At 43.0% G+C, this 22,633-nt stretch overlaps 1 protein-coding gene across 1 annotated transcript; it reads left to right on the top strand.

Moving 5' to 3' along the window:
• The first annotated feature begins 2,946 nt into the window (after positions 1-2,946).
• On the top strand, positions 2,947-3,576 carry LOC137817544 (uncharacterized). The gene has a single exon (XM_068620836.1). The coding sequence runs from the start codon at positions 2,947-2,949 to the stop codon at positions 3,574-3,576; it is 630 nt and encodes a 209-aa protein (XP_068476937.1).
• Positions 3,577-22,633: the final 19,057 nt, after the last annotated feature.

The following is a 22,633-nucleotide window of genomic DNA, read 5'->3' as shown; positions in this document are numbered from 1 at the left end:
TTACATTTCAGCACCTTAGGCTATAAATAGAGGTGCTCTCTTTGTAAAATTCAGATTGGAATTAATCTAAGAAAACTCTACTCAAATTTTGAGTGACCTTTGGAGAGCTTTTGGAGCCTTCTTCTCTAGTCTTATCTTGATGGATCAATGGAGTCCTCAAGTGGCGACATCACTCTTATCTAGGAGCATTCCACACTTCTAGTGGCGAGATCATCCAACATCCTTCCATCTTCATGAGCACTCTCTTCTCCTTCCTTTCTTCTCTTTCAATTGTTCATGTTGTCTTGTGTTCTTGAGTTTTTTTGGTTCGGTTTTTCTGTTTTTCCAGCACCTATGTTCTGTTCTTGCCTTTTAATTTCAATTCTGTTTGGTTCCTTTTAGTTTCTCTTCTTTTTTGGTTCAATTTGACTAAAATTGGTTCATCCAAATGAGTTTGGGATTTGGTACTAGTTTTTGGTGAGTTCTTGTCTTAGAACAAATGATCCAACTCTAAGAAAAGTGCCTCTATAATGTCCAACTCAAGGTGATTCCTAAGAAGGTCAAGAACCTTTCTCTATGTGGCTAGTGGAATCACATCACTAAGTCAAGGTCAAAGTCAACGATTGGAAGGTCAAAGTCAACTCAAGGTGTCGCCCAGGTGTAGAGACGCCAAGAGGAAGCGTCGCCAAGGCAGGACAAGGCGTCACTAAGGCATGGCGTCGCCTAGGTGAAGGCGTCGCCCAGGTGAAGGCGTCGCCCAGGTGAAGGCGTCGCCTAGGTGAAGGCGTCGCCCAGGCGAGGGCGTCGCCAGATCAAACAGTGTAAAAGCAAGGCAATCACGGTGTGGTTCCCCGATACCCATGGGTAGGAAAGACCATGGAGGGAGCGACGTCGTGGGAAAGCCTCAGGTCCCGATATCTCGGGAAAGTGATAAAGAGAAGGAAAAGGTGGCTTCAAGGCCATAGTGATAGTACCAGTGAAGGGCAGCCTGACTCGCGAAGTACCCCTGCCGCCCCAGAGACGCCTTCGGGACAGATACGACCCAAGAGGAAGGTCACGCCCAGGATAACCGGGTGCAGGGTGTGAGAGGAAGGCAGATACGCTCTCAGAGTAAGTGGCTAGATACTTGGGGGCATGAGTTGGCACCCAAAAAGCCACCCCTAGCGCAGTAGCACTCCCAAGCAGGAGGACCCACACGTAGAAACGTCCCCGGATGGGCAGAAACGCCCCCAGATGGGGTCAAGGCGTCGTGAGGCCCTCCACGTATATGACAGCAATGCCGGAATAGAAACACCCTCTAGTCAGGTGCCAGGTAATTAAAGATATTCAATACAGTTTCCCTTTTCAGCATTCAGGTACTATTATGGCTCCCAAGCGTTTCGACGTCTTAAATGCGCTACGTTTCGTAATCAAGCGCTTTAATGAGTGCGTTACGTTTGAGTTTAAAAGCGCTTTAAGGCGCTTTAAATGCTGGGGGGCAGTTTAAATAGCGCTGAGAATGTCGGAAAAAGGGTTGGAACCTTTGGCAAATTAACGAAAAACTCTTTGGTTGCTTGCTCGTGCTTTAAGGTCACGTACAAGTGATCGGAGAAGATTTCTGCCTAAAGGAGACAACACACACACAGATACACAGTTCTTTTACCACCTTCAGAGTGCCACACGCGGTGCTCAGATACGGGGGTGGACAGTTTTTTGGTGTTTCTTGCTGGCTGACTTGAGCGTCGGAGTGCAAACGGCCGCTAGGGCGCCTCTTTGTCCTCTTTTTTGCAGGAATTCGCAGGCAATCAGTGGGAAGGAGTCCTTAGCTGACGGTTGAGGCCACGCACGAAGACGTCCCGGTCAACCAGACGGAACATATATATATATATATATATATATATATATATATATATATATATATATATTTAACTTCTTACATTAATCAATGGACCTTGAATTTTATTAAATCATGTTTAGACCCAAATTAAGCACAAAGACAGTATGTCATCAGCTTTAATATCTGATAGGGATATTAACAATTGTAATACTCGTTTAAGCGCATCCCGTATCTTGGTGGAACCATCGAATTTGTGGGAAATTGGAAAGCAAGTAGGGTTAACCTATCATAGGGAGGAAGAGGAGGTCGTCAAAGAATATGTATTCATGGAAGAGAGAGACTCAGAGATTGTGAATTGCTCAAAGGAGGGTAACAAAAATGGTTTTTAATGTTAAGTGTGAACTTGAATATAAGAGGGTTGGGGGGAAGTACCAAAGCTAAGTACTTGAGACAAGTCATAGCTTGTGAGGGAGATAAATTTGTATGTCTGCAAGAAACGAAATCAAAGGTGTTCTCGAAAACCAAGTGTTTTTCTTTGTGGGGGGACAATAAGATCGGTTGGCTACATTATGAAGGAGACAATGTAAGTGGTAGTTTGATGTCTATGTGGCATCAAGAAGCTTTTAGTTACATTAGTCATGTGATGGGGAATGGGTTTATTGTTGTTTGTGGTAAACATCTTAAATTTAATCTCAGATGTGCAGTGGTAAATGTCTACATTGCCTCCATAAGAAGATCCTTTGGGCGGAGTTGACCAACATTAAAGCGGCATCACAAGATTTGGTTTGGTGCTTTTGTGGTGACTTTAATGCCACTAGAAGACGTAGTGACAGGAAAGGAACTAGGGTCAAGGATGACTAATCAAGCGAGATTAAAGGCTTCAATAGCTTCATCGATGCAAATGTACTTCTAGACCTCCCTATTGTAGGTAAAAAAATTCACTTGTTTAATTCAAATGGTTCGGAAAAGAGTAGATCAGATAGAGTGTTTATCTCTGAAGAGTGGAAAATTGGCCAATGTGTAAACAGTACGTGCAACGAAGGGAAGTTTCTGACCACTGTGCTATAGTGGTGATGTCTATGGATAAAGATTGGGGACCTAAACCTTTTTGAACCATCAATGCTTGGTTTATGGAGAGGGGCTTTTGTGAGATGGTGAAGGATAAGTGGAACTCCTATCCCGCTCAGGGGAGTGGTTTTTTTAGGTTCAAAGAGAAGTTGAAGTTTTTGAAGGGTGATCTAAAAGTATGGAACAGGGATGTGTTTGGTAACATTCATACCAGTAAGAAGAGGATTTTGCAGGAAATAGAGGATCTTGATTACCAAGCCTGCAATGACGTCCTTTGGGAAAGTGATAGGTTGAAGAGGATTGAGTTGGTAAGTCGTATGAGGGAAGCTGAAAAAATATTAGATTCTCTTATATGCCAAAAAGCTAGAGCAAGCTGGTTCAAGAATGGGGACTCCTGTACCAAATTTTATCATTCGTCTTTGAGATGGAGAAGACTCGGGAATGAAGTAAAGGGTGTTGAGGTAGGGGGCCAATGGTGTGAGGAACCTAGTATAGTGCACGTTGAAGGGAATAAGCTCTTTGAAAATAGATTCAAATCAACGAAAGATTTTGGAGTTAGACTTGATGCGATCGAGTTTAAGGCTCTATCATCGGAGGACAGTTTGGGCCTAATAGCTGGCTTTTCTGAGGAAGAAATAAGGGACGCTGTGTGGAATTGTGAAGGTACAAAGAGTCCAAGTCCTGATGGATTCAACTTCAATTTTATTAAGTAAAGTTGGGATGTCATAAAGGAAGAGGTTGTGGCAGCGATGGTTCTCTTTCATGAAACTGGGTGTATCCCAAAGGGACCTTGCTAAGCTTGAGCAATATAGACCTATTTCTTTAGTGGGTGTTATGTACAAAATCATATCAAAGGTGTTGGCTGGCAGTATTAAGAAATTACTATCATCAATTATTGATGACAGTCAATCGACATTCCTAAAGGACAAAGGGATTCTAGATAGCGTGCTTATGGCTAATGAGGTGGTAGAGGATCTAAGGAGGGGTGGGAGGAGTAGTTTGTGCTTAAAAGTGGATTTCGAAAAAGCATATGACTCAGTCAGATGGGAGTTCCTTTATGATATGCTACATAGGATGGGGTTTCACAATTACTGGATTATGTGGATTCAAGGATGCCAGGAAAGTGCTACTGTGTCAGTGCTAGTCAATGGTGTTAGAATGTATGGCTTTAAACTAGAGGGGGGTGAATGGTTTAAAGAGGGTTTTCACAAACTTTTTAAGATAGAATGAAATTCTCTGCAAGAAACCAGATTTAGGAATTCAGTTTGCCAAGAACAAAGCTCAAAACAGAAAAGCAACAGAAAAACAATTGGTTGTTTCGCAAAAACAATCGGTTGTTTATACCAGAAAATAACAGTACTGAAATTAAAGAGTTTAAGGAAGAGAGAATTGCACAAACAGTTTATATTGGTTCACTCTTAACCTAAGAGCTACATCCAGTTTCCCAGAAACCATTGGGGAATCCACTAGATAATCAAATCCAGATTACATACACACACCACCAAAGAAGTGACATTGATCCCCTCAAGACACACACTTCCTTTGGCTCAGCACATACACCACCAAGAATGTTGATCTTGACAACCTCAAGAGCACACAACTGTTCTTGGCTTTACAACACCAGAATGTACACAAATCTGAGAACGAATTACACTGTTACAGAATGAATTGAAATCAATACAGAGTAATCCTATTCCACTTCTCTCTTGAATAACCAAAGCTCAAGTTCAAACTCAAATTGCTTCAAAAACTCTTTGAAAACTCAAATTTGTTTTTCTGTCTTCTTGTTTGTTATAAAACATTAACAAACTATTTATTGTTTTCAAATCTTGGTCAAAGCATTTAAAGCAGAAGCGTATTCAGTTATGAAATCAATTAAAGCTCTTCTAACAACCAAAATTGTTTTTTGTTAGGATTCCAAACAAACAATCGATTGAAATAGCGAATCAATCGGTTGTTTGGGTTTGACCACAAGTCAACCATCCAAAACAGTTTTCAAACTTTTTCAAAGACACCTAAGTATAAAACAATCGGTTGTTTCGATAAAACAACAAGTTGTTTTTCACTTAGTTTGAAAAACACTTTAATCTTAAAAGATTTGAAAACACTTAAGATTTAGATTCAACAGAGAGTGGATTACAAATAAAATCTATCCCAGATCCTATTCTAAAGCATCTCAGCAACAGCAAGCACATCCAGCCTTTCATCAAACTCAAAGGATTTGGATTCTTCAAAGCTTGAACACACTTGATTCAACAAATGGGAGCCCTACAGAGGAATTTAAACCGTCAAGAGGGTTGAGACAAGATAATCCCTTAGCCCCCTTCCTCTTTATAGTGGTTGTCGAAGGCCTTGCCAGGCTAGTAAGGCAAGCTGTGAAGACCAATCTACTATCTAGCCTCAAATTCGGAAGAAATGAGGTTGAACTGTGCATCCTACAGTTTGCAAATGATATCTTGTTCTTATGTGAGGATGCATTTACCAATGTGATGACACTGAAAGCTATCCTAAAGGGTTTTGAGTTATCCTCAGGACTGAAGATCAACTTCCATAAGTCAAAGCTAGCAGGCATAAATGTCCTTAGAATCAATATTGACTGTTATACAAAGACCTTGAACTGTGCTCAGATGGGTATTCTGTTTACCTACTTGGGCCTAGAAGTTGAGGGAAATCCAAGAAAGAAAAACTTCTGGGAGCCTGTTTGCACAAGCTGAAATCCAGGCTCAATGTGTGGAAAGGGAGATTCTTATCTATGGCAGGAAGAATATGTTTAATCAAATTTGTTATCACGGTCATACCACTTTACTACCTGTCTCTGTTTAGAGCTCCGGAGTCAGTATGCAAAAGCATCATCAGTATCCAAATGAGGTTTTTGTGGGGTTGGGGAAAGGAAAAGAGACCGATTTCATGGGTTAGTTGGAAAATCTTATGTAAACCAAGAGAGGAAGGAGGGTTGGGCCTCAGAGACATTTGAAAGTTTAATGTTGCGCTCTTGGCTAAGTGGAAATGGCGTTGTATCTCTAACGAGAATGGGAGGTGGAAGGAGTGTTTGGACTCAAAGTATGGCAGGGAACTCGATACCTCTCAAACATCAGTGAAACTCCAATCCTGGTGGTGGAGAGATTTATTGAAGGTATGTAAAGAGGGAGGAGGAGATGGGTGGTTTCAAGAAAAAGTTGACTGGAAACTAGGAAGTGGAGACAAAGCAAGATTTTGGGAGGATGTGTGGGTTGGAAATTCTACTCTCAAAACTTTGTTCCCCAGATTGTAGCGGTAGACCTTGGTATGCACATCTCCAGGGCCAATGTAATTAAGGAAGAGAAGGATGTCCAGGTGTGGAGAGGTGATGAATCCAGGTGCTTTACGGTGAGTTCTGCTTATAAATGCCTAGCCAAGTCTAAAAGGGCCCCCCAAATTGATGTGTTCAAGTAACTATGGAAGATTAAGGCGTTCCCAAATGTGACGATCACAGCCTGGAGGGTATTATTGGGTAGAATGCCAACAAAAGAGTGTTTGAGTAGGAGAGGGGTGATGTTGAACACTACTGTTTGCGCCTTATGTCAGACCAAGGAAGAGTCTTGTCAACACCTCTTCCTGCAATGCAAACATGCCTTATGCGTTTGGTCCTTGTGCTTTAAATGGATTGGAATCTTATTTGTCCAACATAAAGATCTATAACTCACTTTGAGAGCTTCCACCTGATTCAGACTAGTAATAAACAAAAATTGGTTTGGAAAGGGGTATGGGAAGCTATAGTCTAGTGTATGTGGGAATATAGAAACTCAGTTGTGTTCAACCAAGGAGTTGCATATGCAGAAGAAGTGTTCCAAAATGCCCAACTTAAATCGTGGTTATGGATGAAGCATAAGACACATAATTTTAACTACTCTTTTGCATATTGGGTTTTAAATCCAATGTCCTGCATTAGTAGGTGATCCTGCCTGTTGACCAAAACGTTGGAGCTTTGCCTCGTCAAACTTGGATCGACGTGTGCGCCGCGTCAACCTCCGTCCTTCACCGCGATCCACCTCAAGAACCTGCAAAAGAACAGAACGGCGCCGCTGCGGCCGATCGCACTCCAACGCCCAAGTCAGTGACTGAACCACCAAATACTAAGAGTAACACTCAAGAACTCTCAAGGAACCGTGAACCAGTTCTCTCTCAGTATACTCAAGAACTCGCAAGCGTAAAGAAGACAATCTGAACGTGCGTACCTCAGAAGTTCGTTGGGAAACCCTTATATACCTGGACACTTTCTCTCTCCTGGCAGTTACACATCTGGACACGTGGCTCGCATCCAGCTGTACACGTGCCATCATCTGGAGCCTCCTTGACTTGGGCGCTGCTTCTGACTCTCTTTTGGCTAAGTTACTTATGCATGATACTACTCAGTGCATAGTTGCCTTGGAGCGCGATCTCTACTGGATTGGCGAGTTAGGGTGCCTTCGTACACACCTTCCCTGTGGTCTCGCCGGCCGCCTTCATGATCTGCACCACCTGTTTCACCGTGTATGCTCAAGCAAGCTGTCCCCCGACCTCATCCTCTGGCCAGCTGGGAAATGTCTATCTGCCTTCATCTCCGGCGATGTCCTTGTTTCGGCGATCTCCAATCACTTGGTCGCCTGGATTCATATATGGCGACTTCATCTTTAACCCGGTGACTGCCGGTTCTGGTGTGCTGGAGATCGGAGCACGCCAACTTAATAACTGGCGACTACACGAGCCCCCGACTTCCTTCCCTTCTGCCAGCCAGGCGTCCCATCAACACGCCTATACAATAGCTTGGTGCCACGTCATCACTTCCGACTACCAGGGCGGTACAGTAGGTATAAGTAAGTGGCATTAGTTGGAACCAAGATGCCTTGGAGGAGGAGGGAGGGCAATGTTGCTATGCCTTGGAGGAGGAAGGAAGCAAGAACTGGTATGTCTGTGAAGGAGGTGGGTGGAGTAGTAGATCCGTTGCAGAATCTGTAAGCAGGGGCGGTTCACCTGATGCAGGTTACTGGATGCACAAAGATGTCTTGGATGTAGCAATCCATATGCTTTTGGTGTAAAAGCTATATGCAATATGCATAGCTTATGTGGCTTGGTCTTGGATACTGGATGGTGGAATGTAGGTTATTGATGTTCAAGACTAATAACCTTGGTCTACGAGTTATGCCTAAACATTTGTAAGGGAATTTATCGACCTCTGTAGCAAAACCAATTTGTTGGTGTTGTCTGTGCTGTTGTAGATCTGTCAGGAGAGCTGAGTTGTAAAAGGAACTGAGGAAAAGGAGGTGCAGGTGTTCTAGTGCTCATGTGAAGGAAAATGAAGAAGGAATACTTTTTCAAATATTATCATGGGGCCTGCAGCAACCATAGAAGGGTTGATGGAGTTTTTCATGGAATGTCTAACTCAATGGTTGAGGTAGCAGGAAATGTCTAACGTTTACCACCTTAACAAGGGACATCAGCGACAATGCAGACCACTGTTGTTAGCGCCTTAGTTTGGCTACTAACACCTTATTCAAGGGGTTTTATATGGCCTGTGAAACAAGCTCCAAATAGGTCTCATTTTGTGGATGATGTTGTTGTCTGGAGAGGTTTTTTCTGATTTTTGACACGAAGAGGCAGGGTAGATTCAAATCACATGGTTTCTGGAAGTAAAACCCATGTTAATATGATGTCTGGAGCAGTTGTCTGTAGTGATGTTTTTAAATCCGAAGTGGCTGGTTTACTTTGTATGGAGCCTCACTTCTCACATTTGATGCACTGCCAGTACTGGTTTACTAGTTTGCTGGTTTTTGTGTGATGGAGTTGTTGGCTGGGTGCAGGTGAAGCTCACTGATTTACAGTAAGGGGCCATCAAATGTAGGAGGATTCATCTATGCTCTTGAAATTGTAGCTTAGCCTTCAATGCATCATTCAAGGGGCCTTTTTTGGTCTGATTTGTGCGTTAGATGCAGAGCAAATTTCAATCAACTGCAGTGGATTGTTGGCCTATGCATGGAGCCCCGAATGGTGCACCTGTTGTGATGCCAAAGCTGGGTTGGGAAAGGGTTGTTGGTTGGTGCTTCTAGCATGAGGCAATCAAGTACAACAAGTTCTTTTCTCCTATGTATGGATGCATTGTTGGTGTGGTGTGGACCTCAAACATCTGTTGGTTCTCTTTTTTATGCTTCCTTTGGGTCTGGTGTGGACCTCTAGTGGGCTGGAGGGTTTGTGGGTTACTACTACAGTAGGTATGCTCTGGTAGCAAACTGTTGTTGTTTTTTTGTTTCCGTTCTATATACGGGTTGGACCACCCCTAAAGTGATCCCCTTTAATTCAATTAATTCTTTGCCGATAAAAAAAAAGTGTTCAAACCCAAAGTCCTATATCTATTTCATATGTTATAAAATTAATTTACATAATTTTCTTTATAAAAGAGCAGTATTGTGATATAGGAAGGTTGAGTTACGTGATTGATGTATGAATAATTAAATATGGATTTGCAATGAAAATGACGAATGGCCTTTGGAAGTTGGGTTCCAAAAAGACCTTCTGAATTCCAAAATACTCAATCCATAAGATTTTTATGCATAGTTTGTTTTTTACATCTTGGAAGGGGAGAAAGTACATTATGGAAGAAGGGAACCTTTTAATCTCAGAAGAGGATAATTTTGCATTATAAAAAGTGCATGCCAAAATAGAGAAAATTTTCATTATAGAAAGTACATTCTAATATTGACTTATGAATTTAGGTTTCCAAAAGTGAAACAGCCCAACCCTAACACTTTTTAAAAAAATTAATGAGACTATTTCGTTCATTTCACCGTTATGACAGAGTGAAGATTCGAAATTGGTATATTGAAAAGAAAAAAGCAAAAGTCTTTACCAAAATGGGTAATTGAATTCAAAATTTATAAAAATGGGTAGCTTAATTTTTTTATATTTAAAACGTGACTTCGTAATAGAAATTGTATTTTCAAACACAACTTTTGTCATTTACATTTTTTTTTGACAGAAATCATCTTTGTATTCACCACTTTAGTATTAATATTTCATATAAAAGGTATAGTAGTCATTAAGTTCATCACTACTTTACTGTGTTAGGGAAAGAAGGGATATTGATTATGATTTCATTTTAGTATAATTGGTTGAACATGGAGTATTTTACAATCATTGTTCAAATAATCAAACTCAACGTGGTTGTTCATAGTCAACTTTTTATAACAATTTTGGATTGAAATATGCACAAAGCCCTTACACTCATTTCATCAATCATATTTTTCATAATAAATTTGGTCATAGTACAACAGCTCAAATACATTGACCAAGTAGTGAAAGAAACAAAAAATAATATTAACTATCACTATTTAAGAAATTAAAATTTATTAAAACACACATGAATGCCATAGTTTTGTCTGAAAAACTATATTTATTAATTTCTCAAACCAGTTGCAAGTCTATTTGTCAATGAGGCTCAACAAAACTGAAAAAAAAAGAACCTTAAGCTTTAATCAAAAGAAAGACAATTATTATTTTTATTACCATACAAATCATTCCAACTACTACTAGGGTTTCCTTGTAGCATAGGATTCATGAAAAATCAATAACTAGGCTGTTAATTAACACTTAATGAAGGAAATTTGTGAAAGTAAAAGTTCATTATATTTTGATAAATGCAATTTTTATAAAAAAAAATATATTAATATTTCGACAAAAGGAAAAAAAGGTGAATGTTCTTCTGGTATGACTAAAAGTCTTTTAAACCATTATGCATTTGATGGCATCTGTGGTACACCACATGTTCAGAACACAACCAATGACAGTTGTTGAATATAACAATTATTTAATGGAAAGCTATGATTTTAGTCAAACAAGTCATATAGCAAAGTTAGGAATTTTATTCCAATTGATTCAATTGTTTTCTCAAGGTTCAATATTTTCTTTAAAATTCCACTTTAGGAATAACTTGAATGATGGTGAAATTGTTGAATAGTTTCATGACTCTCTTATGATAATTACTTGATTTTGATAATCTTTCCCATATTTAGATAGGAGAATTTGAGTTTCGTTCATGTGGGTATGAATGTGTTCCCAATACACAAAAATGTCCTTCACTATAAGATCTATATTTAGCATTATATGATTAAATCTAATGCAACATTTTCCATGGAAATTCCTATGGACACCCATGGTGTATGTTGGAAGTAAGTTTATAATCTAGACATAAAGCAAAAGCAAGTGTTTCTTTAGCTTTAGCACATTTGATTCAGTCTTTAAATTATTTTAAAGTGTTGAATATGCTATGACAAGTTTTTGAAAAAAGTATGAAATGAAAAATTATAAAGTAGTGTAAATGCACAAAGGTTGTTTTAGAAAAGTTGGATGTGTAAATGGGTTGGGAAGCCAAATCAATATTTTTAGTAGTCAAATCTTGTAGTTAGGGATGGTTAAGCTAATGCATATTGCTTCATTTTGACCCACCCACCCACCCACAACTTCTCCATTGATAAGTGTTTGCTTGTTCATTGCATCTTTTTTTTCTTAAAAAAATATTTAATTTTTTGCCTTATTTTTTCTTAATATATTCTCTAATTTTCATCCACTCAATTGTAAAAAGTTTGATCAACATATAAACTTACATCTATATAGTTGTTGTTGGAGATAGTAGAAGAGGAAAGAGACTAATGAAAATAAAAAAAATGATGGATAGTTTCGAAGAGAAGGAAATAAAAAAAAATTGCTATAAAAGATAGTGAAATTAATTCGAAGGAGATGAAAAGATAATAAGTTAATGAATAAGATAATGGATTAAATCATGCATCAGTTATATATATATTTTTTTTTCCATTTTTTTAATCTCCCAATTCTTTTAATGCTCCCGTTATAGCAATAGTAAAACAATGAAATAAAAAATATTTAAAATAAAAATTATTAATAAAAATTAAAATGAAAATAAAATACAAATACAAATAATAATTACAATGACATTTATTTATTTTTAAATTAATTATTATTTAAAAATAGTTTTCTTTTCTTTTCTATAATTAATCTTTTTTCACCTTGTTTTCTTCCAGCAAACCACTTTATTTTACATAAATTGATATACTTACACTAAAGTGTACGTATGTGAGAAATAATATATAATATTATAAAAAGAAATTCAAGTTGTAAAACAACTTTCATTTTTACTTTATTTTCCACAGAACAAAAATCTTATGTAAGAAAATTAAGTCAAATCTCACTCCTTCCAATAACTCGCTGATAAATTTTTATACAGTGAGGGCAAAAAAAATTATAATGTAAAAACTATTTTAAATTTTTAATAAGCACATGATATTACGATAACAAAATCCAAAATATCTAAAACTTTTATGATTACATCATTCTCTACGCATTTTTAAATTTTAAAAATGTTATATTATTTTCCATATCAATAGTATAAAAAATAAGAAGAAAAAATTATAAAATTAATACCAAATCATTATCTCGTTAAACTTTACTATTTCTTAAATTTATTTTTAGAAAAAAAAAACTTATAAAAGAGTACAATAATATTTTATGGAAAAAAATTATTAAACATAATAAAATTATTAAATAAAAATTAGTATTAAAAATAAAAAATAATTAATCACTAAATTGATTAAATTAGATAATATTTTAAAAATAAATAAAAAGAATATTTAAAGTATTGTTATTAATAAATAGTTTTTAAATTGATTTTTAACTACTTATTAAGGTTTTAACTAACAATTATTTATATTATAAAGTTGATAGTTAATTATATATCAATTTAGAAATTATTTATTAATAAAAAAATATTTTATATAATAATAATTTTTTTAATATTTATAATAATATCTAAGTTAATTAATTTAATAACTAATTGTTTTTATATTTTAAAAAAAAATATTTAATGATTTAATTCCCATACTATTGTAGATGTAAAAGGATGGTGATTTGTTTATATTTAAAAAAAGTACACATACCATTATAGTATACTCCATATAAAAGTACCAAAATAATTTATTAAGCATAATCTTAGAATAGGAAAAACACTCATTAATTTTCACCAAACTCTCATCTTTCAAAGTCAACATTTGGTGCAATCTAAAATAATAACTATTTATGTATCACATGCCTCTACATATTCTAAGCATTATATAACATAATGAAACAACCAAATGGCACAAGTTAGGTGGATGACTAAGCTTGAACTATGGAGAGGTGATCCAAGCTCCATAAATTTGCAATGGTTAAGGAGTATTAGAGCTTTGATTTTTATTTGAGTGTTGGCTATTTAAAGGAAGATTACACATGGTATTAAAAAGGTGGTTTAAAATGGACTTTATGAGAAAAAAATAAATAAACACTTTCATTCATGGATTATTAATTTGGAATGTTGGAATGAAGATTTTGAGCTGGATTGAAAAGACCATTTTATATATAACTTAAACTTTTTCTATTTTAAAGCATAATGAGAACAAGTTTTCATATTTTCTTTCTTAATTCTTTTGTGAAATGACAAAGCAATACACTATAAGAAAATTATTATATAAAAATTAATTTTAAAAAAAAAATTATTTATTATATTAATTAAATTAAATATTATTTTTAAAATTAATTTTTTTTATTAATATTTAAATTAATTTTTATTATTAATAAATAGTTTTTAAATTAATATTTAAAATTATTTTTTATTAATTATTTTCTAATAGTAATATTTACATAAGAAAATTTCCTGTAATATGCAGACAAACCTAAAACTTCATATTTGCATACACTTTCTAAAACCACATGTCACATTACCCATTTTAGTTGTTTTATTGTCCATTTTCACATTTTCTAATATTTATCATACATCCATTTTAATTGATTGTCTATTTTTTAATCAATTAGGTTAGTGTACATGTAGGAATTGTTCATTTTTATTTACACAATATTTTATTGTTTAATCAAGTACAACATGTAATAGTCTCATTTGAATTGATTTATCTTTAAAAAAAATTACATCTTTAAACTCAAATATGTAAGTTTTGTGAAAAATAATTCCAAATAACATCTCCTGGAATTCTCATCTCTTCGATCTTAATACATATACCGTCCCGTACCCGGACGTTGACAAAGTCAAGGTCAAAGTCAACGTAAAGGTCAAAGTCAACGTAAGGCGTCGCCTAGGTGGAGGTGACGCCAAATACAAGCCTCGCCAAGAGAAAGCGTCGCCAAGGTAAGGCGTCGCCTAGCAGGGCGTCGCCGAGATAGGGCGCCGCCCAACTGGGTGTCGCCAAGATGGAATGGCGCAAGGGCAAGGTGACCACAGCGCTGCTCCCCGATACCCATGGGTAGGAAAGACCATGGAGGGGGCGACGCCGTGGGAAGGCCCCAAACCCTGGATAACCAGGGAACAGTAATACAGAGAAGAGAAAGGTGGCTTCAAGGCCATAGAAATAGCGCCAATAAAGAGCAACCTGCCTCGTGAAGTGCCCCTGCCGTCCAGAAACGCCCTTGGGATAGATACGACCCAGGAGAGGGGTCACGCCCGGGGGCAGCCAGGCACAGGGCACGAGAGGAAGGTAGATACGCTCTCACAGTGAGTGACTAGAGGCTTGGGGCATGAGTTGGCACCCAAAAAGTCACCCCTTGCGCAGTTGCACTCCCAGGTAAGAGGACTCACGCGAGGAAACACCCTCAGATAGGGTAACGGTGCTGTGAGGCCCTCCACGTGTACAACAGCCAAGTCAAGATGGAAACGCCACGTTGCCAGGTGTGAGGTAATTAAGGTTATTTAACACATTTTCCGTTTCGAGCGTTTAAGGTACTGTAAATGCTCCCGCACGTTTCGAACGTCTTAAATGCGCTGAGCGTTTTATAATTAAATGCGCTTTAAGGCGCTTTGAATGCGTGAAGAGCTTAAATAGCACTTTGAATGTTGGGAACGGGGTTCGAACTTTTGGCAAATTTTCCAGAGACACTCTAGTTGCTTGCTCGAGCCTTGAGGTTACGCACAAGGGACTAGGGAAAGATTGTTTGTCAGAACGAGAATATACACACAATACACAGTCCATTTTTAAGACCTTCAGAGTGCCATACGCGGTGCTCAGAGACGGAGGTGCACAGTTTTGGTGTTTCTTGCTGGTTGACTTGAGCGTCGGAGTACAAACGGCCGCTAGGGCGCCCTTTTGTCCTCTTTTTGCAGGAATCCACAGGTAACCAGTGGGAAGGAGTCCCTAGCTGACGATTGAGGTCGCGCATGAAGACGTCCCAGTCAACCGGACGGAACATTTGGCGCCCACCGTGGGGCCGATATAAAACATTGGTCCCATCGCAAGTTCGAAAAGTCTATCAAGTCACGATCGCATTTGAGGAAACAGTGAAGAATGGCCACCACTAGACGAGGTAACGCACGCGCTGCGGAAGAAGAAATGTCCATGCAGCAGGTCCTGGAGATAATGCGGGGGCTGCAGGATGATATGGCGGATTCGAAGATAGAGCAAGAGCGCATGCAGGCGGATCTTGACGCCTCGCATGTGAGAAACGACGAGCTCCGGCGCGTAAATGAGGAGTTACGTCGTAGTCTGAGGAAAAATCAGGTGCAGCGCGAGAACGAAGAGGTGGAGCATCTCACTCCACCAAGGGAGTTCTCTACTCCCTTCTCGCAGGAGATCCTGGACGCGCCGATCCCCAACACCTTCGCAGGACCTAAGGCGATTTTCACTGGGATGGAGGACCCCGAGGCGCATCTCACGGCGTTCCACACACAAATGGTGTTAGTGGGCGGTTCTGACGCCGCAAGGTGCAAGCTCTTCATGAGTACTTTGACAGGAATGGCCATGGATTGGTTTATCAGCCTTCCCAGCGGCCATATCACCTCTTTCCAACAGCTGTCCCAGTTGTTTAGAGAGCAATACCTGGCGAACAGGGCCCCGCCGCCGGTATCTTACGATCTGTTTGATGTGAAGCAATACCAAGGGGAAAGTTTGAAGGAGTATATCAACCGGTTCGGGTCCCAGGTGGTGAAAGTGGGCACGACGGAGGAGCCCATGATTGTGTATGCCTTTAGGAAAGGCGTATGTCCTGGCCCATTTTGCGAATCTATTATTCGCAACCGACCAAGGACTTTTGCTGAAATACGGCGTCGGGCGGTGGAGCATATTGCCTCTGAAGGAGAGGTGTGCGAGAAGCGCACCAGCGTGGTACCTTCGCGCCTGAGAGCGGAAACGCGGGCTCAGCCCGTCAGGGTCAATGAGACCACGACGGGGAGAAAAAAGCCAGAGGGGAGACGCCCCTATGAGACCAGGAAACCCCAGCCCAGGGGTCCAGCAGGAGGGGATCGCCCAGTCAGAGAGAGGGCGAGACCGGCGAGGTACAACTTTGTGGTGGAGCTGAAGGACCTAATCGCCGTGCCTAATATAGCTGAGAGGCTGAGGCGACCGGCGAAAACTGACAAGGTGTTAGGGCCACGGAAAGACTCCTGGTGCGAGTTTCGCGAGGCTTTCGGTCATCACATTGACAACTGTCTCTCGTTGGGTTATTAGCTTGATGAGCTGGTGAAGAGCGGGTTTCTGAAGGATTACGTCGCAGAACCCGCCGCGACCGCCGCCCTGCCGGCGCCAACAGAGGAGCAAGCACACGAGATGCCTGTACTTGGCGAGGTCCACACCATTGCTGGAGGTTTTTCCGGCGGGGGACCCACCGCCTCCCAGCGGAAGAAATACGCGAGGGGGGTCAATTGAATCGAAGAGAGAATCTCGGGTGAGCCATGGGAGTTGGACCTCGTGTTCATGAGAGGAGATCTCCGAGATGTGGTACCCCACGACAACGACCCCGTTGTCATCTCAGTCGTCACAGCCGGAAGAAAGGTGCATAGGGTTCTGGTCGATCAGGGAAGTTCAGCAGACGTCATGTTCTTGTCGACATTCAACAAGCTGCGATTGTCCCCTGACCTTCTGAGGCCCTACACAGGCTGCCTATATGGGTTCGCAGACAACCAAGTGGAAGTCCGAGGCTACTTGGAACTGCGGACGACATTCACAGATGGGGAAGCCTCGCGCACCGAAAGCATACGATACTTGGTCGTGAACGCTCATTCCGCCTACAACATCTTGTTGGGGAGACCAGCGCTGAATAGGCTCAATGCGGTATCCTCCACACGTCATATGAAGATGAAGCTACCAGACCTTAGCGGCAAGGTCATAATTATCAAGTCGGATCAGGAGGAAGCGTGGAAGTGTTATGAAAACAGCTTAAAATCGAAGAAGAGCGTGTTCATGGTGTTTGAACGACCGCCAAGTGTCGACGCGACGATGATAGAGGCAACGCCCTCCGGGTCAACGCCTGTTGAGGCCACGCCCGTGGGGGCGACGCCCGAGGTAGATACACTGATGGAGGAGAGACCTGACGATACGGCGCCCGTGGAAGAGGTGGCGCCCATTCAGGGTAATAGCGGGGATCAACAGGCGGCTAACGCCGTGGAGAGGGAGATTGGCGGCAAGACGTTTAAACTAGGGCGTCTGCTGGGCCAAGAAGAACAGGAGGCGGTGGCAGAGGTGATCTCACGCCATTTGGACGCCTTTGCGTGGTCTGCCTCGGACATGCCTGGCATCGATCCTGATTTCTTATGCCATCACCTCAGCATGGACGCCACGGTTCGCCCCGTGCGCTAAAGGAGGAGAAAGTTCAATGAAGAGAGGCAGCTGGTGGTACGCGAAGAAACGCAGAAGCTGTTGAGGGCTGGCCACATCAGGGAAATCCAATACCCCGAGTGGCTAGCCAACGTCGTTCTAGTAAAGAAGGCGAATGGGAAGTGGAGGATGTGCGTGGACTTCACAGACCTAAACAAGGCGTGCCCAAAGAACTCGTACCCGCTGCCCAGCATTGACGCGTTAGTAGATAGCGCCTCCGGCAGCAAGGTGCTAAGTTTCCTATATGCTTTCTCAGGGTACAACCAGATTAAAATGCACCCGAGAGACGAAAGCAAAACCGCATTCATGACGGAAACCAGCAGTTATTCTTACAAGGTGATGCCTTTCGGCTTGAAAAATGCGGGCGCCACCTACCAAAGGCTGATGGACAAGGTCCTAGCACCTATGTTAGGAAGAAACGTATACGCCTACGTGGATGATATGGTAGTGGCGTCAAAGGATAGGGCACAGCATGTGGCTGACCTGGAGGAATTATTCGGCTGACCTTAGCTCCTAAGGTGGTGCGCGCAGGGTTTTATTGGCCAACAATAAAGGAAGATTGCGTGCGACACGCCCAGCGTTGTAAGCAATGCCAAAAACACGCAGACTGGCACAAGGCGCCGCCAGAGGAGCTGCGATCCATATACAGCCCATGGCCTTTCCATACCTGGGGGATCGACATCCTAGGCCCGTTCCCGTTGGCGATAAGGCAGATGAAGTACTTGATCGTCGCCATCGAGTACTTCACCAAGTGGATAGAGGCGGAGCCCGTGGCCCAGATCACTGCGCACAAAGTCCAACACTTTGTGTGGAAGAATATTGTGTGCCATTTCGGCGTACCTAGGCGGCTGATATCCGATAACGGAACCCAGTTCGCCAGTCAGCAGTTGAGAAACCTATGTGCTGAAGTAGGCATCAAGCAGGTGTTCGCATCAGTTGAACACCCCCAGACTAATGGGCAGGTAGAGTCAGCAAACAGAGTTTTGCTGAGAGGGCTAAAGAGAAGGCTGGAAAAGGCCAAAGGAGCATGGGCGGAGGAGGTGCCAAGGATCGTGTGGGCATACCACACCACGCTCCAATCTTCCACCATGGAGACGCCTTTCAGCTTGGTGTATGGGTCGGACGCGATGATCCCAGTTGAGATTCACGAAAGCTCACCACGTTTCCAAAACTTCGTGGCGGAAGAATCCAACGAAGAAAGGCGGATGAACCTAGACCTACTGGACGAAGCCAGGGAGGAAGCCAGAATAAAGGCCGAAGCAGTGAAGAGAAGAGTAGAGCGACAATACAGCTCTAAGGTAAAGCCGCGGCAGTTTCAGATTGGCGACCTAGTTATGAGGAAGGCTCATCCATACGAGCTAGAGAATAAGCTGTCTCCCAAGTGGACCGGACCCTTCAGAATTACCGAGGCTAAGGGCAACGGTTCATACAACCTAGAGACCTTGGAGGGGGGTCCCATCCCACGCAGCTGGAATGCAGCCAACTTAAAATTTTATTTTAGTTGACTTATGTAAGCAGCCATGTAACAATTTAGTTGAAGGGGACACTTTTTTTCCCTCTCGGGGGTTTTTCAATGAGGTCACCCGAATAAAAGAAAAAACAAGTTTGAGAAAAAGCCGTGCCTTGGTTTTCAGCCTTTACTTTTCTCCGTTTGAAGTAGTGTGAGGCGTCGCCAAGTCAAGGCGTCGCCGAAAGAGAAGGCGTCGCCTGGTCACCCGAATAAAAGAAAAAACAAGTTTGAGAAAAAGCCGTGCCTTGGTTTTCAACCTTTACTTTTCTCCGTTTGAAGTAGTGTGAGGCGTCGCCAAAAGAGAAGGCGTCGCCTAGGTGAAGGCGTCGCCAAAAGAGAAGGTGTCGCCAAGAAGAAAGGCGCCGCCAAGAGAGAAGGCGTCGCCAAGAAAGAAGGTGTCGCCAAGAAGACAGGTGTCGCCTGAGTACAGGCGCCGTTGAGGAACATAAAGAAGGAAAAGCGCACAATATACGAAACGTATGCAAAGTAAAGCGGCGTTGCAAAAAATCAAGTATGGTATAGAAAAGTTGATGTTACAAGCAATGTTCGATACAAATGGGCGTAATGCGGTTAGGGCAAATATTACAACTCATGCAAAACACAAACGAGCCACTTCTCAGTGGCCATCGGAGTCAGCACTGGAGGAAGACGAAGCCCTGATCCCAGCCCGCAGAGCTCGGGTAAGTCGTGTCCTCCTCTCTTGGTTTATTTTCGAACCTGCACCAAGGGAGATAAATGTGTCAGAGACACCATGAAGCAAGACATGCACAGATAGAAAGCAATAAAGGCCGAAGTTTCTAGGGCAGTGACTCATACATATGTACTTTTCGAGAGTTCCAGCGTTGAACTCCAAGCTGATCAAGGTGGCGGAGTCAAAACTTCCCGCCTCAGCAAGAATCCGGCAAGCCACCTGGTCATTCGGAGCCAGCTTCTTGAAGGGTTTGGTTTTGAGAACCCTCGCCTCCCTCACCCAATACAGTGGAAAACCATCCAGGGCGTTGGGAACGAGGTCAGTGCAGCAGATCTTGAAGAACCGGCCTTTCCACCCGGTGAATGAGTTTTGGAAGGGTGTTAGGAGATCTCTCCCAGGAACGTTACTGAGAGTTACCCAGAGGTTGTGCCTTTGCCTCTTCACCTCAAAGAAGTGAAGAAAGAGGTCAACCGAGGGCGCACAACCCAGAAACCCGAAGAGGATGTCAAAGGCTTTGACAAAGGCCCAGCTGTTGGGGTATAACTGGGCCGGAGCGGCATTGATCTCCGTCAGCAGTTCCTTCTCGAACCGGGAGAAGGGCAGGCGCACGCCGATGGTCTTGAAAACCACCTGGTAAAAGTAGAAGAAGGAGACCCCTTCGTTGGCCCGTTCGTCTCCACATACTGGCTCCCCTAGAGTGCAAGGGAGCACAGCAATGTCGTCATCATGCCTCCTCGCGAAGGCGCGGTGATCATAGGAGCATGAATCCCCTTTGTGTTCCCTTATTGCCCTGGTGGCGAGTAAGCATGAGCATTCGTCAAGAAGCTCACTCGAAGCCCAAGGGTACAGGTCCTTGGAATTGACCCTGGGAGAAGTAGCATGAGAGGACATTCTTTAACAAGATCAGGGATTGTCGAAGGCGTATGACCCGCCGGTGACGCAAGAGTCGAGCGATGGTGGGAGCGAACGCTGGAAGAACCCTTCGCGAGAGGAGAAAGGGTGCAAGAAGAAAGGGTGCAAGAAGGGAGAGTGTAAGTAGGTTACGAAGAGTGCAGAAATGATGAGAACAGTTTCAGAGTTTGAAGAGTTAAATAAAGCGGTTAGAGCGCCAAACGATGCAAGTAGAAGTATTGCAGTTAGAGCATTAAACGACGCGAATGGATGCATCGCACGATCGAGCCACGTGGCAGAAGATGAAAGGATGACCCTGGCACCGCTGGTTAAACTCAGAAAACGTCGTATCGACAGAATACCCAGTGGTACGATGCGCCGTCGAAAGTGGGTCAGGGGCACAGTAGGAGTCAGGACTCAGTCGAATGACTGAACGTCCCATCAGCCATACAAGAAGCGCCACGTGGATGGCACCGGCGAAACCTCGAGCTTTTCGCTGTCCTCAGGAGTCGACCAGGGCCAAGGTCAAAGTCAAGGCCAAGGTAAAGACGACGCCTTAGGCGACGCCAGCATGAGACGCCCGAGGCGTCGCCAGGAAAGACGCAAAGGGCGACGCCAGCGTGAGACGTTGCGGGCGCCAACCCAAGTATCAGTAGCGTCGCCGATACCCACAGGCAGGAAAGACTGTGGAGGGAGACGAAGTCGAAGAAAGCAGAGCTAGTTAGCGGCGTCGCCTCCCCGATGCCCACAGGTAGGAAAGACTGTGGAGGGAGACAAGATCGCCAAGCGCCGGCGAATCACTGGCAGGGTTGTCCCCCAAGACCCGCAGGAAGTAAAGGCCCTGGAGGGAACGACCCCCCTCCCCCCGGAGCACCCGGCGTTTCAGACACCCGGGACGATACGGCGCTGCTGTAGCAGGCCTCTCCTTAGGCGTGGGCGTCGGGCACTAAGAACCAGGGGGCGGATCGCTTTGGTGTTGGAGACACCCCGTGGACGATACGGCCCCGATAGGCGAGCCTCTCCATGGGCGTAAGCATCGACGCGTGACCTTAAACGGGTATCATACGAGCAAAACAGCCGAAGCACGCGAAGGCAAAGAATGAGAGTAAGATCACACAGGCAGAATTCTATATCGCGAAGGCACGAAAGTAATCATACAAAAACCCAGAGTTGTAACAAGCGCGCAGACAGTTCAAAGAATCACAAGTTCAACAGAAAGAGTCAAAAACAAAGGTAAAGTGTAAAAGGAATAAAGCTTGAAAGGTAAAGGCGGAGGGTGAGAGACAGCGGTTCAGTCATCCAAGTCCATGGGCACGACCTTCCCGTCGACAACATGGTGTGTGGGGTTGCAGTTTGAAATATTGATGCCAGGGTTCTCGCAGGACGCCTGAGTCAGAGCCTCTTGGAAGCCCTCTTCAAACGCGCCCGCCATCTCCCCAGTCAATTCTTGGACCTCCCCCTCTAGTTCCGCAACCCTAGAGTCCTTGGATGTCAACTGCTTCTCCAGAAATTCCTTCTCCACGCGGAGCTTGTTAGCCTCGGCTTGGAGAAGGCTCAAGGCTTCGACCTTCGCAGCCAAGGCGTCCTCTCTCTCACCTAGCTTCTACCTCCAAGCAGCATCCAGTTCTTCAAGTTTTCTCCGTTGCACTTCAGAGGCAAGAGCCGCCTCTTGGAGGCCAATGCTTTGGATTTGGTAGGAGGTGAGCTGGGCCAGTTGATCGGCATGCGCCTGTTCGAGTTCGCGCGCGTACGCCTCAGCCCCCTCCCTACCCTCGTGGGCCAGTTTTAGCAAAGATTGGGAAGTTTCCTCCTTGAGCCCCCAGTTTTGTTTCTCCTCCTTCAACGCTCCCACCTTTTGTCTCAGTTTGCGGAGAGCCTCCCTCCCCTTGATAGCGTTTCGAGCCTGGGTGCGCCACTTGAGTGCCACCGCCAGGAATGCCCCCATATAATAAGGCATGCCTCCCCCCTTTTGAGGATCAGTCGGCGACATTCCTTCGGTGAAACCCTGCGTTAACTCCCTATGAATG

Source organism: Phaseolus vulgaris, chromosome 10 (genome assembly GCF_051622355.1).
Source record: "Phaseolus vulgaris cultivar YP4 chromosome 10, ASM5162235v1, whole genome shotgun sequence".
Taxonomy (NCBI): Eukaryota; Viridiplantae; Streptophyta; class Magnoliopsida; order Fabales; family Fabaceae; genus Phaseolus; species Phaseolus vulgaris.
The sequence above is the reverse complement of the archived record's forward strand: the minus strand, read 5'-3'. Positions and strand labels throughout refer to the sequence as shown.